Below are 24,307 nucleotides of genomic sequence, written 5' to 3' on the forward strand. Positions count from 1 at the left end.
TAGTTCACTTAGTTGGCGTGGGCAGTGCCTGGGCCTACATTCTCCTGCCAGATAGTCTTCAGCTTCTTCATGTCCTGGGCCAGAAAAACATGCAGCTCAATGATGAAAGGCACCAGGTTTGCCTTGCAGGTTACCTTAATCATTAAGGGTGGAGGCACTGTGCTACAACTTTGTTAAGTAAACATGTGTGAAGTGGAGCACAGGGTGCTGGATGATGATTCTAGGCAATAATAATGGTAAGTGGAGATGCAATAGCAGACCACAAGAGAAATTGAAACAGAGAAGGTTATTAGTCATAGGTCATGGAGGAAGTACACGGCACGCCTTGAGGGGCCACACTGGGAGGTGAAGGTAGATTGCAGAGAGAGAAAGAAGCAGGATGTGGGGCACGTGTATGTATTATGGTCCGTGGGTGTAGTGCTTTGGGGTTCCTGGGCTAGGGCCCAACTGGTCAATTCCAACTGGAAGAGGGGGGTTTTGTTAAGCCCCACGGGGGCCTTATTTAGGGTACATAAAGCATGGGTGCTGGGACGCAGGGGAGACCGTTTGATCTCAAGTCATTCCAGGAACTTGTATTTGCTTGTGATTCTGTGGGCTGCTGTGTAAGGTATTCACTTCCCTGAGGGGGCTAGTGTCACTTTCAGGTCCCTGGAGGCTGCTCAGCCAAACAACATGCATGCGAGGCAGCAATACCATGGAGTAGCTTAGCTAAACTCTCCACACAGTGATAGATCGGCTCAGGTTCCATGCTTTCTGTGTGTCCTCGTGGGTTCCAGTCTGTCCACATGTGTTTTAGTTTGTCCCTGTGGGTCTAGTTCCTCCTCATAGGTTTCAGTTCTCTCATACATTGTGTTCAGTTTTCTTCCCCAACTGCTGGCCTGTCTGATTTCTGGCAACTTTAGGCCAAATATCAGAACAGTTGTAACAGCCTTACATAAACTTTTTTAGCAACTTCTATAATATTGTAAGGTCTAATCTCTACAATAAATCCAATTCTGAGTGATCCCAGACTAATACAGTATTTTAATCATTTTGGAAAAGTTCTCAGCCATTATCTTTCAAATATTGCTTTTACCCTATTTTCTATTGCCTCTATTTTTGAGACTTCGATTTTATGTATATTAGACCTTCTCTCTTTATCCCCTGACTTAGCCTTTCTTCTGTATTTTTCTTATATATTTTCCATGTGTCTCTGTTTCAGTCTTGATTTTGTTTTTTACCTTTTGTTTAACAAATGCTTCTAGGCTTTGTCTTACCTGCTATTAAATTCATTCACCGAATTGTTAATATTTATTGTTACATTTTCCATTCTAAAATTCTTAATTGATCCTCTCTTTAATAGTTATCTACTGAAATTCTAATTTTATCCCAGTCCAAACATTTTAAGGATAGTTATTTAGAAGTCAGTGTCTGATACCTCTGTTCTCTAGATTTGCTGACAATCTTTTTATGTTGTCCATTGTTTCTTTTGGCGTTCATTAATGTGGTCTCCTCTCCTAGCGTGCCTCATTGTTTTTGCTCAAGCACCAGACATTGTATATAAAATGTCGTATGGGTAATATGAGACCTTGAAGTATGTTATGTCTTCTCAGAGAGTTATTCTGGCAGGTAACTAGGGGTATTAGCAAATCCTAGTCACCTTAGTCCATTTTCACATGTTTAAATGGTTCAAAGCTAGGATTCGGTTCCCCAAAAGAGTCTGTCTCTAGTTCGTGCTTACTCCTAGGATGTACCCCTGGAAGGTCCCAAATCAATTTTATAGTGTTTATCAGATTATTCTTCTCCCCTCTTGTCCTGCTACTGCTGCAAGATACAGAACCCCCTCCTTCCTGTGTCTCAGCCACTTCTAGAGAGAAATTATCCCAAATGCCAAGTGATGTCTCTGGATTTCTTTTACTATTTGGATCTTGGATCGATAGCTCCTCACTGCCAGTTGGCTTTCTGATTCCTTCATTTAAATGTTAAAAGAAATTTTGTCCAACTTTTCTAGTTGTTCCCCTTAGATAAGGAGAGGTAGAGCAGAACTTTTGATGGGGTAACTGTCACTTCTCCTTTCCCCCCTCCCGCGAAGTGTGTTCTGCGGTTAGACTTGTCTTCTCAGTCCTTGCTATTTGAAAGTTCCCAATGCCTCACCACAAGTGTTTTTCTTTTTCTTTTTCTTTTTTTTTTTCAGCGTTACTGTCAGCTGACAATTGGTGGTGCTAATATAAAGCATCGTGTTATGTAGGGTATATATTGGGAGAAGATGCAAGAGAGCTGTACCTTGCAGCTATGGGAAGTAGGGAAGGGGTCCTGGAAGATTTCTTTAAACATGAGTACAAAGAATGTGGATTTAGATGAGGAGGTTGCCCCCACAGAGGCTCTCTCAGTTGAATGAGAAGGCCTGTATTTAAAATGGGGGTGTGATTATGCTCCTAAGGATATAAAATATTGGCCCAGAGCAGAGAGAAAACTACTTGAAAATACTAACTCAGAAGAAGCTTAAGTTGGACAATCCATGTAGAATGAGCCTGTTGTATAGCCATCAGCAGCTGTATGTTCCTAGTTTAAAGAAGGGATAACTGTGAAAGACCCTTTTTCAATTCCCACTGCATTTGGTCTGGGCATTTACTTAAGCACATTCATTTTCATTCTTCTCATTTCTTTTTGTTACACCATCACCACCGCCAAGAATGAGGGCAGGTGAATGAACCAGGAAGAAGTAGAAAAAGGAGAGAGAAAAAGAGAGAAAAAAAAAAAATCTTCCTTTGAGAGCTCCACTAGCGTTTAGTGAGTTTTGAGCTGAATTAAACTAATAGTAAAATTTCATGTGATTGAATACACAAAAGAAGACCTTTTAGGTTGAAAGGGAGTGAAAAAATGTAACGTAGCCGGAAATTATTAGAAAAGACAAAAGCACCAATAAATGGCAAACATTAACTTTCTTTCCTTCCTTGGAAAGCAAAGTCATCACTACCTGTTTAGGCTGTTTGATGAATTATTTTGGCTGTATCTAGACTGCTATTCAGCCCAATTTCTGTCTTATTTTCAAGATCTCTGATTGTTTTGATAATCACTGTGCTTGTGTTAAAAACATCCAATTCCTGTTATGTGTGAGTCCTTCCTTTATATTTGTAAAGATCTTTAAAAAAATTTTTAAATTATAGTTTACTTTCAATAGTATATTATTTTCAGGTGTACAGCATAGTGGTTAGACATTTACATAACTTACGAATGTCTTGCACCCATCTGACACTATATAGTTATTATTGACTGTATTTCCCATACTGTACTTTACATCCCCGTGACTATTTTGTGACTGCCAATTTGTACTTCTTAATTCCTTCACTTTTTTCACCCAATCTCCCAACCCCCGTTCCATCTGGCAACCATCAGTTTGTTCTCTGTATCTATGAGTCTTCTTCTGTTTTGTCTGTTCATTTAGTTTGTTCTTTATATTCCACATACAAGTGAAATCATACAGTATTTGTCATTCTCTGTCTGCCTTATTTCACTAGGACCATCCGTGTTTTTTAAGTGGTAAAATTTCATTCTTTTTTATGGCCGCCTAATATTCCATTGGATGTATGGACCCCATATTCTTTATCCATTTGTGGTTTTTTTTTGGTTGGAGCCTTTACTCCATTTACATTTAATGTAATTATTGATAAGTATGTAGTTATTGCTATTTTACTGTTTTTGTAGTTCTCTTTTTTTCTTATTCTCTTGCTCTCTTCTCTTGTATGTTGATGCCTTTCTGTAGTGTTATATTTGGATTTCTTTCTCTTTATTTCTTATATAGCTCTTGTAGATTTTTGGTTTATGGTTACCATGTGCTTCATATATAACAAGCTGTGTTTACAGCAGCCTATTTTAAGTTGATGGTCACTTAAGTTCAAACACATTAAAAAATCACTACCATTTTTACTCATACCCCCTCTATGTTTATTTTTTTGTCATAATTTTTTACTTCTTTTGTATGTATGTGTGTTCATGTGTATACCTAAATTTATTGTAATGACACACAATCTTCCCACTTTTGCCTTTTAACTTTTATACTAGCTTCAGTGTTGGTGGATCTACTGCTTTTATTATGTGTTTGCCTTTGTCAATGAGAATTTTTTTTCTTTGCAATATTTTCTTATTCATATATTTAATTTTTTCTTCTCTTTCTTAAAGAAGTTCCTTTAACTTTTTTTGTAATACTGGTTTGATGGTGATGAACTCCTTCAGCTTTTTCTTGTCTGGGAAGCTCCTTATCTGTCCTTTAATTCTAAATGATAGCTTTGCTGAGTAATGTAATCTTGATTATATGTCCTCGCTTTTCATCACTTTGAATATTTTGTGGTAATCTCTTCTGGTCTGCAAGTTTCTGTTGAGAAATCAGCTGACAGTCTTATGGGAACTCCCTTATACATAACTAACTGCTATTTTTCTTTCCACTTTTAAGATTCTCTGTCTTTAACCTTAGGCATTTTAATTATGATATGTCTTGTTGTGGGCCCTTTGGGTTCATTTTGTTTAGGACTCTGCACTTCTTGGACTTGTATGTATGCTTCCTTTGCCATGTTAGGGAAGTTTTCCATCATTATTTCTTCAAATAGGTTTTCAATCCCTTCTTTCTCTTTTCCTTCTGGTATCCCTATGATGTGAATTTTGTTATGCTTGATGTTATCCCCAGAGGTCCCTTAAACTATTTTTGTTTTGCTGTTCTGATTGGGTATTTTCCACGAACTTGTCCTCCAAATCACTGATTTGATTCTCTCCTTCATCTAATCTGCTGTTCATTTCATCTAATAATGTGGTCTTCATTTCAGTTATTACATTCTTCATTTCTGACTGATTCTTTTTATGTTTTCCATCTCCTTTTTCATGTTGCCTATCTCTTTGTTAAGTTCTCACTGAGATCATCTATTCTTCCCCATAAGTTCAGTGAGCATCCTTATAAAGTGTTTTGAACTCTGTACCTGGTAGATTATTTGGCTCTATTTTCTTTAGTTCTATTTCTGAGTTTTGTCCTGTTTTTTCATTTGGGACATGCTTCTTTATCTCCTTATTTTGGCTGCCTCCCTGTGTTTGTTTCTACATATTCGGTAGATTTGCTTTTTCTCCCCATCTTGGCTGGGTGGCCTTAAATGTAGAAGGTGTCCTATGGCCCCTGTGGCACAGTCTCCCTGGTTCCCTGAGCCAGGTGCTCCAGGTTTGTTCTTCGTGTGGATTGTGCACGACCTCCTGTTGTAGTTGATCATTGATTGCTGTTAACACATAGTGGGTGGTACTGATCCTTAGGTTGACTGGCTGTGACTACAGCAGATGAGCTGTAGTGTGGGGCCTGACCCCTTAGAGTGGGGCTCTAGTGTCTGCCTAGTCTTCCCTTTGGGTGTGTCATTTGTGGCACTAATAGTATGGTGCTCTGGTGTGGTCTGAAGCCAGCCACCAGGTGTGTTGTTTCTGGGGCCTTTGGGTAGGGTCTCCAATGAAGGCCAAAGTTAGCTGCTGCCTGGGCCCTGTCTGCTCTGGGGCCATGTTTTAGGAGCTACTGAATAATCACCAGTTGCTAGCTGCTTGTTCTGGATTTGGAGGCACCTGGGAGTGGTTAAGCTGTGAACTGAGGCCAGAGTCCACTAGTGCTGGGCTTGAGGCTGCTTAGCAAGAGGTACAGAGCACACTGAGGCCAGCCACTGCTTTTTTTGGGTTTGTGGACTCATGAGATTTTAGGAATGTCTGCAGCATGGGACTGGCCACCTGCTTATGTGGATTAGCCTCTGACTGAGCTTTAGCTGTGCCTGTGAATTGGGTGGGGTCTGGTCTCAGAGAATCACCATGGTTGGGTCAGAGTCTTGTTAGCCAGGTTAATGGAGACTCAGATTTGTTGCCCGCCTTCACCTGCTGACTTGTAGGAGGATGACCTAGCAAAGGAACAATGGCACCTGTGGGCATTTTAATCACAGAGAGCTGCCCCTCTTGCCCTCAGCCTGAAACCAGGAAATTCAGTTTCTCCCCATATGTCTTGGCAATTTTCGAGCTGCTGTCTCTTCTCTGGAGGTTAGGTTGAGTTTATGAGTGAGTGAATCTGTGCTCGGGCCCTTTAGGAGGACACGTGGGTGTACTGCAGCCATCCGTCTCACTGGATGCAATCTTGCTGATTTTCGCAGCCAGTTGTTGTGAGGACTTCTCTTCCTGGTGCTCCTGGCTGGGGAGCCCAGTGTGTGGCTGGGACCCCTTGCTCCTCAGGAGGGACCTCCATAACAGAGATATTCCTTCTGATTCTTAACCTCTACATGTGGGTGTGGGACCACCCCTGCTACCAGTGTTGACATGACTTCTTTTTATCCTTAGTTATAGGAGTTCTGTTCAGCTAGTCTTCAGATGATTCTCAAGGTGATTGTTCTATAGTTTTAATTTTGATGCGGTGGGAGGAAGTAAGCACTTTGATTACCTACTCTGTCATATTGACTGGAAGTTCTGAAGATCATAAATATATATTTTGTGGTTTTATGAATTACATTTTTTGGGTGCAAGTTATCCTATTAATTTGGCTTCATTCTGTTCATTTGTTGACATTCCTTACTTGTTTTCTGATTCCAGGTTATGATGTCATCTCCTACAGAATACACTTGATCTGGAATAGCTGTCACTAGGATGACCATTTACCTGTTTCTTTCTTCTTGGTGTGTCTGATAGCCCCTGACTAAAGAGAATTTTCTTTTTTCTTTTTAATGTGCTTATATGTTCACTCATCTATATATTGTTAAAATATAATTTCTCCAGGTTTTATATAGAGAGGAGGTAATTTCTATTATTTTGAAATGAAGAGTCTAAATTATTTGACATGTGATACCTAGATCAAGTACAGCAAATCATTTGCAATTTTCTCTCATAAAATACTTGAGGAAAAGAACTCATCGGGAGTGTTTAAGGGCCCAAATCTCTTATGCAGAACAGAGCAATTAGTATGGTGCCAATAACTGCAATTATGTAAGAAAATATACATGCGCATTGACAAGGAACTTACCAAAATGGAAAATATTCCTTTTATTAAGGCAGTGAACTTATGGGTGACTTGTTCTCTGTCGGCATTTCAAAATTTCTGTATTATTATACTGCTTTTTTAAAGCATACATAATTTTTTTAGTATATATTCTAAATAACATTAAAATACCATACCACTTATAGAGAACCCCCATTAAAGTACCCAATTGCCTGTAGCACAAAGTTAAAGCTCTTAACTGACTGTCCCCAAAACTCTTCACAGATTTGTTCCCAAATTGCTTTTCTTATCTCCCTCTGATTTCTTATGCCTCATCTACTTCAATCTTGTCTCCCATCTTTGACACAGATGCTACTACTATTTCCTGCTATATTTTAAGGATTGCAACACCTTTCTTGCAGGGTTGTTTATCTAGGCACAGGATTCTGGTTCTTCTGGTCCCTTCTTTTGCTGAGTTTATTTGGGATTCTGACTGCCTACTCTTCATTGCTGTTGGTGAGTAATGTTTCCCATTTCTCCCACTCCCTTCCTGAGTGGCTTCACAAAGCTACTGTCTATGGTGTGGTGGTCAGTTGGTGCTGGGAGCCCACAGACTTGAAGATCACTCTTCTGTTAGCAGAGTTGGGGTTTATATTAGCTGCTTGAATTTTAGGCATGAAGGATAAATGGAGAAAAAAGACTTGTGCTATTAAAGGATGCATTTCATCACTTTGACCCTTTGAAAGAGTGGCAGAACATCATTCTTCTGTTCCCTGTTTCGTAACCTATTTTATGGTTCACTCAACAATGTTATTTTGGACACCCACAGTTTTGCATTAGCAGTACCTTTACACATTGGACTACCTCATTTCATAGCCCATCTCCTGAGAATCAATCTTTCTGGGCCTTACAAATTAACTACCATGTTTCCCTGAAAATAAGACCTAGCTGGACAATCAGCTCTAATGTGTCTTTTGGAGCAAAAATTAATATAAGAACCTGTCTTATTTTACTATAATATAAGACCGGGTCTAATCTAATATAAGACTAGGTCTTATTTTACTATAAGACCGGGTCTAATGTAATAACATAACAACATAACATGACATGACATAACATAACATAAAACATAACATAACATAACATAATACTGGGTCTTAAATTAATTTTTGCTTCAAAAGCTGCATTAGAGCTGATTGTCTGACCATTTTTGGGGAAACACGGTAGTTTTTTTTAAATCTGTTACAATGCAGAAATGCTAGTCTGCTAGTCCAGGTGCAAATTACATTTTAGCAAAAGTCTTCTGGCAGTAATGACCCTACCTCTGTTGTTACAGGTAGGGAGAGAAATTCAGGCCAGGCAAGACAGAAAAGTCCGTGGAAGGAAAGAGCTTATGGGAGAATAACTTTTAGGTAATTGGAGTTTTTCAGTGACCACTTATACATAGGGCATATATGTTGGTCTCTTATTTCATGATTCCTTGTCTCCACTAATTGCCTGTCTGATACAGAAGAACCCAACCCCCAAATCAGTTGCCATTTGCATTAATTTTTTTCAACAAAATTTGTTAATCATTAAGTGTGATAAATACTGAGTATACAGAGATCAACAAAACATAAGCAATTTATGTTTTCATGCAGGGCACTTCAAAGTGATATGTATAAAATGTAAATTTGCATAGTCTCTTAAATCAATGAGTCATAATAGTCGCTTAAAATCCAGTATCGCAACTGTCTATGGCATAGGCAAAAATAACTAACACGACAGACCATTGTAATTGTTACAGCAAGTCCTAAATAAAGTTCTGCATGGATTCTGAGAACAAAGAGGTGACTTCCACCAACAGGATTAAGTAAGGCTTCTTGGAAGAGGTGGCACTGGAGTGGGATCGTAAAGGGATATTGAATTTGGACTTGTGTATAGGGATGGGGAAGAACATTCCAGGCTGAGGGAACATCATGACAAAGTTGGCAAATAGAAAAATATGGGGTATGAAAATATCATAGGGAAAGGTCAGTTCTGTTAGCATGTGGGGCATAATGAAGAATAATAGGGAACATGGCTAAAAAGATAGGGTTGTGACAGCTTTTGGAAGGCCTGGAAAGTAAGGTTAAGACATTTAGTAGAAATCAGGTTAATGTTTTAGGAAAGTCATCCTGGAAGTTGTGGCATGGAGGGTGACTAGGCAGAGACACAGTTAGACACAACTTTATAGTGGGGACAATGCAGTGAGGGATGTGCTCTGGGCCAGGCTCTGGCCACTGAATTGTACTGCTTTCTTACACAATAAACATGAAAAGCTTTCACTTCTAAGCTGGGAGTGAGTTCTGCTGCTCAGTAAGACACACATTTTAACAAACTTCCTCCTTTCCCTCCCTTTGATTGAATACATGCAATGGCAACAATAGTGAGCAAAGAGGGAGACCTGGGTTCTATTTCCACCTCTTTCTTTAGGTTACTTTGTAACCTTGGTCAAGTCGTATAACTCTTCTGAGACTCAGTTTAATTTCTTTCAAACGAAAATGGGAATATCATTTAAGACAATGGTATTATATAGGCCTGGGTAAAGAAGAAATGAAATAATATACATTAATTATTTTGATAAGAAAGGTGAGTGCCATCCATATACATTCCAACTCTCAGTAATATCCCAAACATCTGACTCCAGTTTTTCAGTTTTCTTCTCCACATTGACTTGGTGACTGGCTAGATTTACATTCAAATCTGACTAAGATTTATTGGCTAAATACTGGTGTTACTAACAATGGTCAACAATTGTAACAACAATACTGGTTTCTCAAGAAAGAGCTTCTCCATGACCCTTGGAAGGGCTGGCCCTGACCTGTACTCTCTCACAAATGGGTCTAGTAGTACCAGAAATAAGCCCCATCGCAGGGAAAAGAAATTGGTGGCAACTCAGGAAGGACATCAGTGTGGTGGCTGTGAAGAAATGCCAGAAAGGATAATTAATTCTTGTTGGAGGTGCTGGTGAAAGATACAAATAGGAGGTAACGTATGAATAGGCTTTGAAGGGTCAGTGGCCTGGGGCGGAGGAGCTTTTCAAGCAGAGGAGCAGCGTAGCAAACTTCTAGAGACCGAAAGGTGTGAGTACAGCAAGAAGTGAACGTAGCAAATGTCGTGTTGACTTCAGAACAGTGCTGTGGGCTGCAACTCGGTGATTTCAAAATACCCTCCTTTTCCTTCTTTGCTTTTTCAGGTACTTGGATTTTTGTTGATCTGGGAAGGGAATGAACTACACCTGCACTGGTGTCATAAGGTAGGACATCTGACTCTTCACAGGAGACCTTAGACCGGGACTGAATGTTCGCTTTGGCGCTCAGTGTTAAGGACAGAGTCACACTTCCTTCAATGTTCCCTTGAGAAAGAAGATATCTATTTACACTGTTTTAATTGAAATCATTAGATTTCTAACAGATGCAACTGATTTACTAAAGGAGCTCCAATCTATTTTTTCTCACTGCTCTTTATCAAACTTACTCTGTGACTCTGTTCTTCCCATCCCAATAGTCACAGGCCAACTCCATTACTATCCCAACGCTTTATAGTCACAAGAAGACTCGTTTCAGTCATTACAAATTTTCGTTCATTGTAACCCAAACTCCAACTCTATCCGACTTCCCCCACTCCATTCGGGCCTGACCCTGGCCTGGAAGCCTGCACTGGTGGGGAGAGCGAGATGCTCCTTTTACCTCTCTTCCACCAAAGGCGTGCTCAGGGGAACAGGAGATAGGATGAAAGAACACAGTCCTGCAAGGAAGGCCAAGAGGGTCACTTGGGGTTGATGCCATCAGGGCCAGGTAAATGCACAGTCGTTGACTGTTTTCCCCACGGGCTTTTGCTCTGTGTGTTTTCAGAGACCCTTCTGCTGAGAACCTGGACTGCAGCTCTCTCGGTGGAGTCAGTGCTTGTCTTCCTATACACCCTGAAGTCCATTAGTTTAGATCTTTTTAAAGATCTAAAGTATCCGTATCTGGTTCCCAGAAAGGAGGCATCTTTGCCCCACTGTCTGTGAACATGTAGCTCGTTTCCCACGTAGCCTCCCTCACTTCGTTCTGCCTTGGGCTTGAGCAGCTCCCGCCTCTTGCTTATTTATAGACTGTTTCAGGCTGGGTTTGATACCTCACCTTGTGTTTCCTCACAGCCAGGAACATGTCAAACTCTCCAAGTATTCCCCTTAAGTTTCTCTTCTTAGTCAAATGAGACATAGGAGCTGGACATACAAATTTGAGAGTTATTAGAATGGATGGAAATTGAAGTCATAAGATCTTCTATGGAAAGAATGTTGATTTAGAAGTGAACAAATAGGTGTTATTGAGACCATCTATTTTTGAGTTGGGACACCATGATCAGTTAGTCACCACAAAGAATCCCAGTGGGATAAACCATTCTGATAACCATTCCAGGCGTGTCCCTATTGTAGAATCCATGCTTATCTTGCCTCTGCTGCTACATGGCCTCTGCCGCAGCAGGATCTCATCGTTGCCTTTGAAATCAGGAAGCCAATTCCAGTGGCAGCATCCCTCACCTTTATTCAGGCATAGAGGATAGCTACTACAGTGCTTTTTTTCATGGATGCCGACACTTTCCCCACCAGTGTATTTTTAAATGTCCTCTGAGACCTCCTATAGAACATGATAGGGAGTGGTTAGCTTATCGTTGGTGATAGCGTTCCAGCAAACATTTTTCACTAAATGTTTGGATATGTTCTATATAACACCAATAAATTGTTGACATCCCAATTTCATTCAGCATAAGCCACTATTGAGCCAAGGTTTCAAATAACCAAAGAAACAATTAGAACCAATTTAAGATTCATCTGGACCATCTGGATTATGGTATACTGAATTCAGAAGCTCTAGTAGGTGCACATATATCAATAAATTTAGCCCGATCTAAAATTATTCTTCTGGTTTTTTCTCCTCGTGTGGCACTGTTAGGATCCATTCCCACACATAGTCTACATGGTTTTTGTTAAAATAAATTAACAAAGCCTTCATTTCTTGAGGCATTCTGGGATCTCATTCCAGTTACAAGTGTGCTGGCAATGAGAGGTAATGGAGATGGAGTATGAGACGGGTTGGATTTCCTTGGAAGGTAACTACCTTGGTTGGGCCTTCAAACCATGAGGACTAGGCTTATAAAACTTTGGAGGAGAGTCTGCTTCTATGAGCAAGGGAGATTCTGTAGGGCTTGGAGTTTTAGTTTTAGTGTACTCAGAGTAAACCTGGAAGGAAAGGGTTAGCACCAGGCCTATAACCTATTCCCCTTCTACCTAGGAATGCTCAGAGAGGAATGAATGATCTCAGTCAAAACTCCTGGAGAATACACAAAAGATATTTATTAGCCAAAGATAATGAGAGTCCTTATCTATGAAAACTTCTAGCAGGATATAACCTGGAATATCTGGGTTGCTTATTGTAAAGAAACCTGGAAATTACAGCTTTGTAGGATGGGAGACATGGCTGGCTGGAGTTGTATAATTAATGGGATATATGATACAGATGCTCCAGAACGATAAATATTCCATCTTTGAAGCAATGTTTCCACATATTTGCTCAGAGTACACCTCTCATTTTAAGTCCAAGATCAGACAGAACATATCCTAATACAGGGAAGGAAAGAACTTTTTATGAGTAGCGGCATTTGACAGGATCAGATTTCTCCAAGGGAAAATGTTTTATTTTTACCTTATAATTGCCTGCACTTTTTCAATCATTAGTTAAGGTGGAGTAAGATCACAGAATCACATGAAATTAATGTGAGTCTGATTTGATAATTAAAACTTTGTGTTGTAATGCATTTAGTTTGCTAATAGGCTATTTCAGATGTTTGCATGTATGTACACAGGAGAGGTTGGCCTATATAGTCGCGTGCCACTTAACAGGGATATGTCCTGAGAAATGCATCCTGAAGTTATTTTGTCGTTGTGCGAACATCATGGAGTGCACTTACTCGTCCCTAAATGGTATAGTCTATTGCACACCTAGGCTCTGTGCTACAACCTATTACTCCTATAGGCTCCAAACCTGCACAGCATGTTACTGTGCTGAATACCGTAGGCAGTTGTGACACAATAATTAGTTTTTGTGTATCTAAACATATCTAAACAAGAAAAGGCACTGTACTTGTATACAACTAACTAGCAATGCAGTAAGTTTGTTTACCGGCATCACCACAAACCTATGACTGATGCATGGCTCTACGGCATTAATTATGGCTACGATGTCACCAGGCGATAGAAAGTTTTCAGCTCCCTTATAATCTATGGGACCACCATCATATATGCGGCTGACTGTTGCCTGAAATGTTACTATGGCACATGACTGGACTTGTTCTTTTCTGGTAATGTCTTGGTTGAGTTTAGGTGTCTATGTTTTGTTGGCTTCACGAGAGAGGCGACTAAATGTTATATCTCTCTCTCTATTCTCTGGAAGAGTTTGTTATAGATTGGAAATGTTCCTTCCTTTAAATGTTTGGTCAAGTTACCTCTCATACCAGCAAGGCTTGGAGTTATTTTGTGAGAAGGCTTAATTATGGATTCAATTATTTTAATAGATATAGAGATTATAGAAAGGAAGGAACTGAGCCCCATCTAGAATGCTGCACAGATGTAGAATGACTATATATTTCAAGTGGAAGAAGTGAAACTTATGTCTGCTTGGTCTCAACGTTCTTTCTCTATGAAGTATACAGTGCTCTGGCAGGCAGATAGTTTTCATCTGTTCAACAACTGTTTATTGAATGTTTACTATGTGTCAGACATTCTGCAGGGCAGAGAGGACATCATCATAAATATTGTCCTGGATCTCATGAAGCTTACAGTCTCTTGGGGAAAACATACATTGCAAAGACAATTACAAAATAATTACTTATGATTGTATTGAGTTAAAAACAACAAGCAGTGAATATTTGTAATGGCCCTGGTTGAAACTGAGTGAGAGACACCAAGCAATGTGGGGGGCCCAGCTGAGGGTGGTGATGATAACTAGTAAAGGCAGCAGACCACGTTGCTGTGTAATTATTTTCCAGCCATGCTACACAACGAACACTTGGGAGCAAAGAAGGTAAATGGTTGGATCCATCCAATATCGGGGATTCACAGGATGGTCACATTAAAAAGATGAGAAAATGAGGTCCGTGACATTGTGGGGACACACATACCATTCCCAAAGACAGTTCTAATGCAAGCCTAGGGCCTGGAAGTCAGGAGATTTTTTTGTTTTCCCAGATCCTGACTCTGCTGGTGATTGTGGTGTGCATGGTTTTTATGTTGATTTTAAGCATTTACTGGAAAGACAGGTGGCTGACATTTGGACTCTCACTGAAGGTAAGCATCATCCCATAGGTCTAGCGCTATTTGTTCAGATGTGGTCAGCCTGACTTTTGGCTTTCTCCCAGATCTTTGCTCCCTATATCCACCTGAGCAGCATAACCATGATGGTTATCCTTTCCTGGCCCGTGGCCTTCTACTTGATGCATTTGGAACATGAAGGTATGTCATGTGGGCGGGAGTCTTGCCTGATCCTTTCAGCTCTGGCTTTTGCTTGCATACTCTTACTCAGCAAAACACAAGCATGGCAGGCAGCCACCACTATACCTCCTTGACATTCATTGAGCTTGTTACTCAGGCATGTTCTTTGTGGTCAAAGTCGCAACCCCGCATGGCCTGTCAGAGCATTTCCCTGACCAAACAGGCCTTCTTCTAAAGAGGGAGTCTGCTTCTAGGAAAATCAGAATTATCTCCATGTCGTTACACATTGACTGTCTGAACATGGATTGGGGTGCGTGGAGGATAGAAGCCATTTTAATTTAATTTGACCAGAGCGATGGTGCTAGTCACACTTCTTTTGGTTTGTATTCAAATGTTACCAGTTTCAACAAATGAACTTATACTGGTCCAGATATCTCTGGTTACATCGTAATAACTCCAAGCAGGCCTCTGTGAGTTCCTGTCACACTGGGGACTTAGATCAGAAACAGAAATAGCTACCTCTGCCACTGGTTTTCTCTCCATTCTTTGCCCTAATATCATGGAAACAAAAGAGAATCAGAGCTGTATACGAAATTGTTTTGAGAGTGGAGTAATCTCTCAGCACCCTTACCTAGAAACCAGTCGGATCTTCTTTCTACATCTCTCTTTTTCCTGTTTTTGAAACAAGGAATGTTTGCCTCCTGCCTTGTGTGAGGATGGAGACAATGACTGGATGGGTAGGGTTGCCATTGTATGTGTGTACATGTGTATACATGTGTGTACATGTGTGTATGTGTGTGTATGTGGATGCTGAATGGTAGGAAAAATCTTGGGGCAAGAGTATAAAGGGAAAAATAATGAACGCTTTTCTTTTTCATTTCTAAATTTTAGCTAGAATGAGAAGACACAAGATGACATGGTACGAGAGAAGAGTGAAGAAATTTAGTATACTCACAAAGTTGAGAGGTTAGAGCTGGAGATCTAGAGTGGAAAGTGATTGAAACATAGGTGGTAATTGGAAAATGTACAAATGGGTAAAATCCTCAGAGGTCTGTAATGATGTGTTGGGGAAAGGCTAGTGATAACAGGTACTGTGGACATGATACGTGTGTGTGTGTGTGTGTGTGTGTGTGTGTGTGAGAGAGAGAGAGAGAGAGAGAGAGAGAGAGAGAGAGAGAGAGAGAGAAGCAAATACCTGATATTTATTCAGTACCTATTATGAGTCAACACTGTCGTTAGCAACTGCGAGGTATAAGTTAGCAGCAAAATAGCCCCATTTTCAGACTGAAGACCCCGAGAGATTAAGCAACACGTGCTTAGTCACACTATTAGAGAGAGGTAATGTCTGGCTTTGAACTCAGAGTTTGGTCAGCTAGTGCCCTTTCCACTATACTGTGCCGCCTTATGTATAGGGACGTTTCCGGCTGATCTTGACAGGCTTCAGGGCTTTCTCAGAACTGGTCAGTCTCCTCCTGAGAAGGTGTTCCTGAACGTGACCTCCCTTTCCTTCCCACCGCCGGCACAGTTCATTCTGTTGTAAATTTGCAGTCCCAGTAATACTGCCTTAATAATAATGCTTACATTTGGATAGTTCTGTACTTTCAAATCACTGAAAGTGAGTGGGAATGTGACAGAAATCGAAAGTAAATCAGACATTCCACACATCAATGAAACCCGTGCGCTTGGTATTTACTGGCTGCTACTTTGGGATAGTTAGTTGCTTGGGATGGGTCTCTTTTCCTTTTTTTCTCACTCCCCCTCCTTCCAACTCTTTCAGCTATACAAGTGGCTGTTGGATTGCCCTTTTTTATTATTATTTTATATCTCTATTTGGTGCCACTGGGGACTTATTCTCCCTGCATTCAGGAGAAGGATAAATTGGGACCCAGGCCAGACTTCTTTGGACATAGAGGTGCACCCATGGTAGGTCTGAGCGTGATGAACATGGGTGAGTACAAGTGTGTATCGGGTGTGTGGATGAAATTAGGGGACCTCAGAACCATGGGAACACTTGGAAATGAAAACGGGTTGGCTTTAGATGACAAGAATAGAGTTAATTGTAGAGGTTGAACTGGAACCCAGGTCACCTAACTCTCCGTCCCTGTGTTTTCACTGTGCCTAGTGACATTGCCTCACTTGAGCAGAACCCCAGAATCAGACTGGGTAGAGGAAAATATAGGCCAGCTCTCTGAAAAAAGAGCTGAGGGAGCCCAAGTCTGCTTTGTAACGTGCTTTTTGACTGAGCTCCCCTACTACCGTAGAAGGGATGTTGGGAGGAGAAAGTCTGAGGTACGGCGCCTGATGTCTGTTTTTCCACAGCTGGGGCCAGAGAATACCATGATGTCCTTCGAGAAAGCTGTTGAAAACGGGGTCTTTGGGCTGGAGACTGATGTGTACTTAAGGTAGGAAAACAGGGACCGCGTAGGGAGATGAGGCCAAAGCCATGGAAGATGCAGTGAGGACAAGCCCTAGGGAATTTCTCCTGTGTTTGTATGCCACGTATACACACAGAACACACACATGAACCCCTTGTCCCTTACAAATCATACATGTGTGTACTCCCAATCACAAGCTCATAGATCATACACATTCTGTACAGTCTCCACACATAATGCAGATTTGTCCCCGTTGAAACCATGCTTGACCCTAGGCACTACCTAGCAATCTGTTTACCTAACATTCTTGGACAGCTACCATATTCCAGGCCTTCCTCTGAGTGCTGTGGAGAGGCGAATGAGTGAGATACACTTCTGCCTAAGAGATGTTCCCAGCCAGTGAAGGAGACATGGCATATTTACAAGTACCCACGGTATAAGACCATTTGTGAGGAGTGCCTCCCAGAGAAGAATAAGTCAAATACATTGGGACCTCAGTGGAGGAAAAGCCACCTCCAATTGCTTATCCATTCATCCACCAGTGGGCATGTTGATTGCTTCCGCCTCTTGACTATTTTGAATAATGTTGCTATTAACTTGAGTGTGCAAATATCTTTTCAACGTCCTATTTCAGTTCTTTTGTGTACATACCAAGAAGTAGAATTGCTGGATCTATGGTAATTTTATGTTTAATTTTATAAGGAACTGTAATGCTGGAGAAAGGGATTTTTTAAATTTGTCTATAAAATCCTTGGTAGACCTTTGTATAACCCATGCATGGGAACAGACAGAAGCAACAAAGTAGAAGATTTCATAACTGAACGTTGGACTGGAACACCATCCAGGTTTTAGATTGACCTCTGGGTAGCACATAATGAGAATGGTCAGCGAAGCACTGAAGCCTTTTAAAACCAATTTAGCATTTGAACCACAGCCCACAAACATGGGCCAGGACCTGTATTCTGAACCTAAACATGGTGACTGCTAAAATTGATTTAAATAGGAACCAGAATCTCATAATACTGAAAATAGCCAAGATACAATCCAAAGTTTTCATCATACCAAAACCTACAAAAATCTCAACGTGAATGAGAAAAGGTTATCAATAGATATTAACATCAAGAGAAACAGATATTGGAATTATCTAAGAATTTTCAAGTAGCTAGAATAAAATGTCTCCAACACACTGCTATGAACACCCATTAAACAAATGAAAAAAAATACAAAGTCTTAATGAAGAAATGGAAGGAATAAGAAATAAATAAAAGTTCTTTAGACAAAAGAAATGATTTAAAAATTCAACTGTATGCATACGAGGTCTGACAATTGACTTTGCGAACTTGTTGTAATAATGTTGCTAACCTTTTTTGATATCAGAGGAATTATTCATTATGAATTTGTACCAACTGGACAAACACTTAACCAAGTTTACTGTTTGGAAGTGCTGAAAAGGCTGCATGAAAAGGTTAGAAGACCTGAACTTTTCGCCAACAATTCATGGCTCTTGCATCACGACAATGCACCAGCTCACACAGCACTGTCTGTGAGGGAGTTTTTAGCCAGTAAACAAATAACTGTATTGGAACATCCTTCCTACTCATCTGATCTGGCCCCCAATGACTTCTTTCTTTACCCAAAGATAAAGGAAATATTGAAAGGAGGACATTTTGATGACATTCAGGACATCAAGGGCAATACGACAACAGTTGTGATGGCCATTCCAGAAAAAGAGTTCCAAAATTGCTTTGAAAGGTAGACTAGGTGCTGGCATCGGTGCATAGTTTCCCAAGGGGAGTATTTCATCGGTGACCGTAGTGATATTCAGCAGTGAGGTATGTAGCACTTTTTCTAGGATGAGTTCGCAGACTTATTTGTCCAACCTTGTATATTAAATCATTATGTTGTATACCTAAAACTAATTATATCTCAATAAAATGGGTGAAAAAGTTAACTTGGAACATCAGGAATAAAGAAAGAACAATGGAGAGGGTAATGTATAAAGAAATAAAATAGAAAATTCTCCTCCTCCAGAGTTTGAAAATTATGTTTGATGTTAACCAAACATCATAACATTGTCTGATGTGGGTCTCAATATATTTTGATATATTTAAGACAACTACATCATAAATAAATTAAGGGGGTATGGTAAAGGGACCTAAAAAGTATTTTATAATTCTACAATCTACTTGAAGTTGTAGAATTATGAAGCTAGTAAAATGTGATAAGTTAGATATATATATACAGTCATACATCATTTGATGACGGGGATACATTCTGAGAAATGTATCATTAGGCGATTTCATCATTGTGCAAACAGCACAGAATGCACTTACACAAACCTAGATGGTATAACCTACTATACACTAAACTATATGGTACAGCCTATTTATTGTTCCTAGGCTACAAACATGTATAGCATTACTGTACTGAATACTGTAGGCAGTTGTAACACAATGTTAAGTATTTGTGTATCTAAACATCTAAAAATAGAAAAAGTACAGTAGAATATGATATAAAATATAAAGTGTGTGTGTGTATGTGTACGTGTGTATGCACACGCATACATGCGCATTGGAGGGACCAGAAGGGCTCTGGAGGGAGGTGCTGTGAGAGGGAGAGTAAAGTTAGGAGGAAGGGGGAAGAAGGGACAGAAGGAAGGAAGGACAGAGGTGAGAAAGCGATAACACAGATCAAACAAGATCCAGAGAAAGATAAAGCTCCAGACAAGAAATAATAAAAGCGAAAGGGGAAGGAGGTGGAGAGAGAGGGAGAAAAGGAACAAACAGGACTGGGAGGAAAGAGAGATAAATAAAAACTGAGTGAAGGGAAGTGAGTTTGTGCACACGAGTGTGTGTGTATGCATGTGTGCAGGGGCAGGCATGGGCAGGCAGGGGCGGGGGGGTGCAGTGGGCATCTTGGCTCCCCTCCTCCCCATGCTCCTTGGCCAACTCCAGGCCCCAGCTGCAGGTGGGCACAGGGCATGTGGACAGCATGCTGAGCCTCCTTGTCTATTGAAACCACCCAGAGCAGGCAGTAAATTCAGCATGTTAGTCAGGTCCAGCCTTATCTTTCTGCATCACAAACAAATGTTTTGCTTATAAACCATTATAATCATATGCAGCCAACGTTGTATATGGAGTCCATCATTGACTGAAACACCATTATGCAATGCATGTCTGCACTGTAATCTCTAGGGTAACCATACCAAAAAATTACACAAAGAGATATACTAAAAAACCCACTATAGATAAAAAAGCTCAAATAACCAACAGGAAAGCCAGAAAGAGGAAACAGAGGAGCAAAATTAGAGGGAACAAGCATAAAACTAATATTAAAATGGCAGACTTACTCCTAACATATCAGTAAATACATTAAATATAAATGATCTAAATATACCAATTAAAAGAGACTAGCAGAATAGATTTTTAAAATGTGACACAACTATATGCTTTCTACAAGAAATTCATCTCAACTGTAATGATATAGGAAGGTTAAAAATAAAAAATGGAAAAATATAATATGCAAATTCTAATCAAAGCTGAAATGGCTATATTAATATTAGACAAAGTGACTTCAGAACAAAGAAAATCACCAGAGACAGAGGGACATTACATAATGATAAAAAAAAGTTAATTCATCAAGAGGACATAAAAGTTCTAAATATGTATGAACCCAAGACCAGAGCTTCAAAATACATGAAAAAAAAATTGACAAAACTGAAGGGAGAAATAGACAAACCCATGACTATAGTTGAGGACTACAATATCCTTCTCTTAGAAATTGTTTAATCACTAAACATAAAACCATTAAACATGAAGAATAGCTGAACAACACCATCAACCAACAGGATCTCATCTCAGTTACATTTCTAGAACACTCACACCAAGAACAGCAGAAGGCACATTGTTTTCAAGTTTCTACAGAACATATATCAGTATAGACCATATCCTGGGCCATAAAACAAACTTCAACCAATTTAAAAATACTGGAATAATACAGAATGAGTTCGCAGACCACAATAGAATAACACTAGAAATTAGTAATAGCATTAACAAGAACATCTTCAACCACTTGGAAACTAAACAAATCCACTTCTAAATAATCCACAAGTCAAAGAGGAAGTCTCCTTTATTTGACATGCGATTTGCAAAACTTTTCTTCCATTATGTGGGTTGTCTTTCATTTTACTTGATGCCAACTGATTTTGACAAAGATGCAAGGCAATTCAATGACTGGTGCCTTACACCACATATAAAAATTAACTCAAAATGGATCAATGACATAAATATAAGAGCTAAAACCAGACAATTCTTAGAAGAAAACACAAGAGTGAATAATCTTCATGACCTTGGGTTTGCTGTGGATTCTTTGATAATACATTAAAGCGTGAAAAACGATATTAAAAAAATAGGTTAACTGTACTTCTTCAAAATTCAAAACTTTTGTGCATCAAAGGACATGATCAAGAAAGTTAGAAGACAAATTACAGAATAGGGGAAAATATTTGCAAATCATATATCTGATAAGGGTTTAATATCCAGAATATATAAAGAACTCCTACAACTGAACAACAGAAAGACAAACAACTGAGTTGAAAAATGGGCAAAAGACTTGAAGACATTTTTCCAGAATGGTTATACAGATAGCCAATAAACACATGAAAAGATACTCAACATCATTAGGAAAATACAAATCAAAACCACAGTGAGATACCCCTTGGCACTTACTAGTATGGCTATAATAAAAAAAGTATAAAATAAGTGTTTGTAAGGATGTAGAGAAACTATAATTCTTGTACATTGCTGGTGGAAGTGTAAAATGGTATAGCCACTGTGGAAAAGTTTGTGCTTCGTCAAAAAGCTTAACATAGAATTACGATATGAACTAGCAGTTCTACTCCTAAGGATATACCCACCCCCTGTAATGATGAGCGGGGAAAAGAAAGAGGAGGACATGCTAGAATGAGACTAATGAATTTATTTAGCAATATCTAGTCTATTTATTTAGCAATATGCAGTAGCAAAACACAAAGGCAATTAATAGAATGTGCTAATGCCAGAAAGTAAAGGCAATTAAGACTAAACTATATACATTGATAACAATGTCATGTTAAAGGAATAGACATACATATAAGTTTAACAGATACCAACATATGTTTACTATTGATCAAAAATCACTTGGCTAAAGACACAAATAACATCAATGAGTATTTAAATGCAGTAATAAACTCTATAGAATAGCAACTGTTACAGTAGATGCCAAAAGCTCATCAAACTGTGAGGAGAGCTGAGGTATCTCCCACTGCTTCAAGCTGCAAGCTGCATACGAGTTTCCAAAATGCTAACAAGTTCTCAAGAATGCTAACCATGGGGAACAACACTGGAGAGGTCAGGAACCAGCCAGCCCTCACCAGGTCCGTGGCTGGGAGTCAGGGCGTCTCCTGGTGGTGTAAGCTGCATGTTGCTGGAAGTTTCCAAAAGTGTTAGAATGATGAAGAATCACAAATGACAAAAGACGAATTTTTTTTTCACTGCCAACTGTCTGATACATTTTTTCAGATGTACCTTACAGCCAAGCTCCTTGTTCCTGCCTCCCACTCTGGGAATGGCCAGTTCTGGGAGGGTCCGGCAGTTACTGTGATAAGAATATTGCTTATCCGGCTGAAGGGCCAGTTCATTCGGACAAACAACACCTGTTGCTCTTGCCTGGGACCATCGGCCCAAGGCTTTCCAAACCCTGGCAACATGCCTGTCACGTCATTCTGATATAACTTAGTTACTTCTCTACCTCATTTGCTGATGTGGGCAAAACAGACAGAAAGCAACATCCTTCTATATCTCCTGCTGGGAATGAGACAAGGGAAAAATTTTCTTAACCCTAAGCTAACCAATACCTCATATGCAGTCTCTCACGTGAGGGAACCCCACATGCAGTTTCTCATGTGGGGAAACAAAGGGACAAAAACTAACAGATTAAAGCTCACATCAGCCAATGAAGGCAAATTTTCCTCAGTGTCTTCCCTACATCCCCCAAAATTGAAAACAGACTCAAACGGATATTTATACGCCTGTGTTTATTGCAGCATTATTTATAATCGCCAAAAGTTGTAAACAACCCAAGCATTCCATCAACAGATGAAAAAACAAATGTACATACATACAATGGGATATTATTCAGCCATAAAAATTAATGAAGTCTGCTACAACATGGATATTACAATGTGGGTGAACCTTGAAAACACTATGCTAAGTGATACTGGCTAGAAACAGAAGGATAAAGCTTGTCTATTTACATGAACTATCTAGAATAGGCAAATTCATAGAGACAGAAAGTAGATTAATGGTACCAGGGTCTGGGGGAAGGGGGAATTGGGGAGTTATTATTTAATGTGTACGGAGTTTCTGTTTGGGGTAATAAAAATTTGAAATAGATGGTGATGGTTGCATAACATTTTGTATGTAATTAATGCCACCGAATTGCACACTTAAAAGTGGTTTTAAAATGTCAAATTTTGTTTTATATATGTTACCACAATAAAAATAATTGAAAAAAAGCTTAACAATGGAAGAAGGATAGCCTTTTCAACAAATACACCTGGAGGGTTGGATGTCCAGTGGCAAAAAAAAGAAGAAAAAAAAAGACCCTCAAACTAAACCTCAATGTTTAGACCCAAAAAACCAAAACTAACCAAACAACAACAAACACCTCAAAATTGATTATGGTTTTAAATGTAAACAGTAAAATTCTAAAACCCTTAGAAAATAAAACAGGAGAAAATCTTTAATATCTAAGGCTAGGCAAAATTTTCTTATACCAAAAGCACTATCCATAAAAGGCAAAAATGATAAATGGGACCTCATCAAAGTGAACAACTTTTGCCCTGTGAAAGACCCTGTAAGGAAGATAAAAAGAAAAGTGTCAGACTGGGAGACAATTATTTGTAAATTGCGTCTCTGACAAAAGACTTCCATCTAGAATATATAAGGAACTCTCAAAACTCAACAGTGAAAAAAAAAAAAAAGTCCAATATGCTCCAAATAGAACATGGACAAAAGCCGTGAACAGACATTTTACAGAAGAGAATGTACAAATTGCAAATAAGCACCTGAGAACACGTTCAACTTCATTAGCCATTAGGAAAATGCAAACAAAACTAAAATTACTACTCACCTATCAGACTGGCTAAATTGAAAAATAGTGGTAACTTCAAATGCTGGAGGACAAGCGGGATCATTCATACGTTGCTGCTGAAAACGTAAAATGATATAGCTGCTCTGGTAAGTTTGGCAGTTTCTTGCAGAATTAAACATGTGCTAACCATACAACCCATAAATTGCACTCCTGGGCATTTATCCCAGAAAAAAGAAAAATTAATGTTCATACAAAGATCTTTAAATTATTGTTCACAGCAGCTTTATTAATAACAGCCAATATCTGGACAACCCCAATGTCCTTCAAGAGGTGCAAGAGGCAAATGGTCAAACAAACTGT

At 39.4% G+C, this 24,307-nt stretch overlaps 1 protein-coding gene across 1 annotated transcript in view; it reads left to right on the forward strand.

Annotated features, from left to right (window-relative positions):
• Positions 1-1,866: 1,866 nt before the first annotated feature.
• GDPD4 (glycerophosphodiester phosphodiesterase domain containing 4) overlaps positions 1,867-24,307 on the forward strand; it is a 55,800-nt gene continuing 33,359 nt past the window's right edge. Inside the window, exons 1-9 of the mRNA XM_074337077.1 lie at positions 1,867-1,928; positions 4,451-4,468; positions 7,372-7,465; positions 10,167-10,226; positions 14,199-14,297; positions 14,369-14,462; positions 15,333-15,407; positions 16,219-16,364; positions 16,761-16,843. Of these exons, the coding sequence (XP_074193178.1) occupies positions 1,867-1,928; positions 4,451-4,468; positions 7,372-7,465; positions 10,167-10,226; positions 14,199-14,297; positions 14,369-14,462; positions 15,333-15,407; positions 16,219-16,364; positions 16,761-16,843 (731 nt within the window). The remainder of the gene's footprint in view (positions 1,929-4,450; positions 4,469-7,371; positions 7,466-10,166; positions 10,227-14,198; positions 14,298-14,368; positions 14,463-15,332; positions 15,408-16,218; positions 16,365-16,760; positions 16,844-24,307) is intronic.

The sequence above is a fragment of the Rhinolophus sinicus genome, linkage group LG06 (assembly GCF_036562045.2).
Source record: "Rhinolophus sinicus isolate RSC01 linkage group LG06, ASM3656204v1, whole genome shotgun sequence".
Classification (NCBI taxonomy): Eukaryota; Metazoa; Chordata; class Mammalia; order Chiroptera; family Rhinolophidae; genus Rhinolophus; species Rhinolophus sinicus.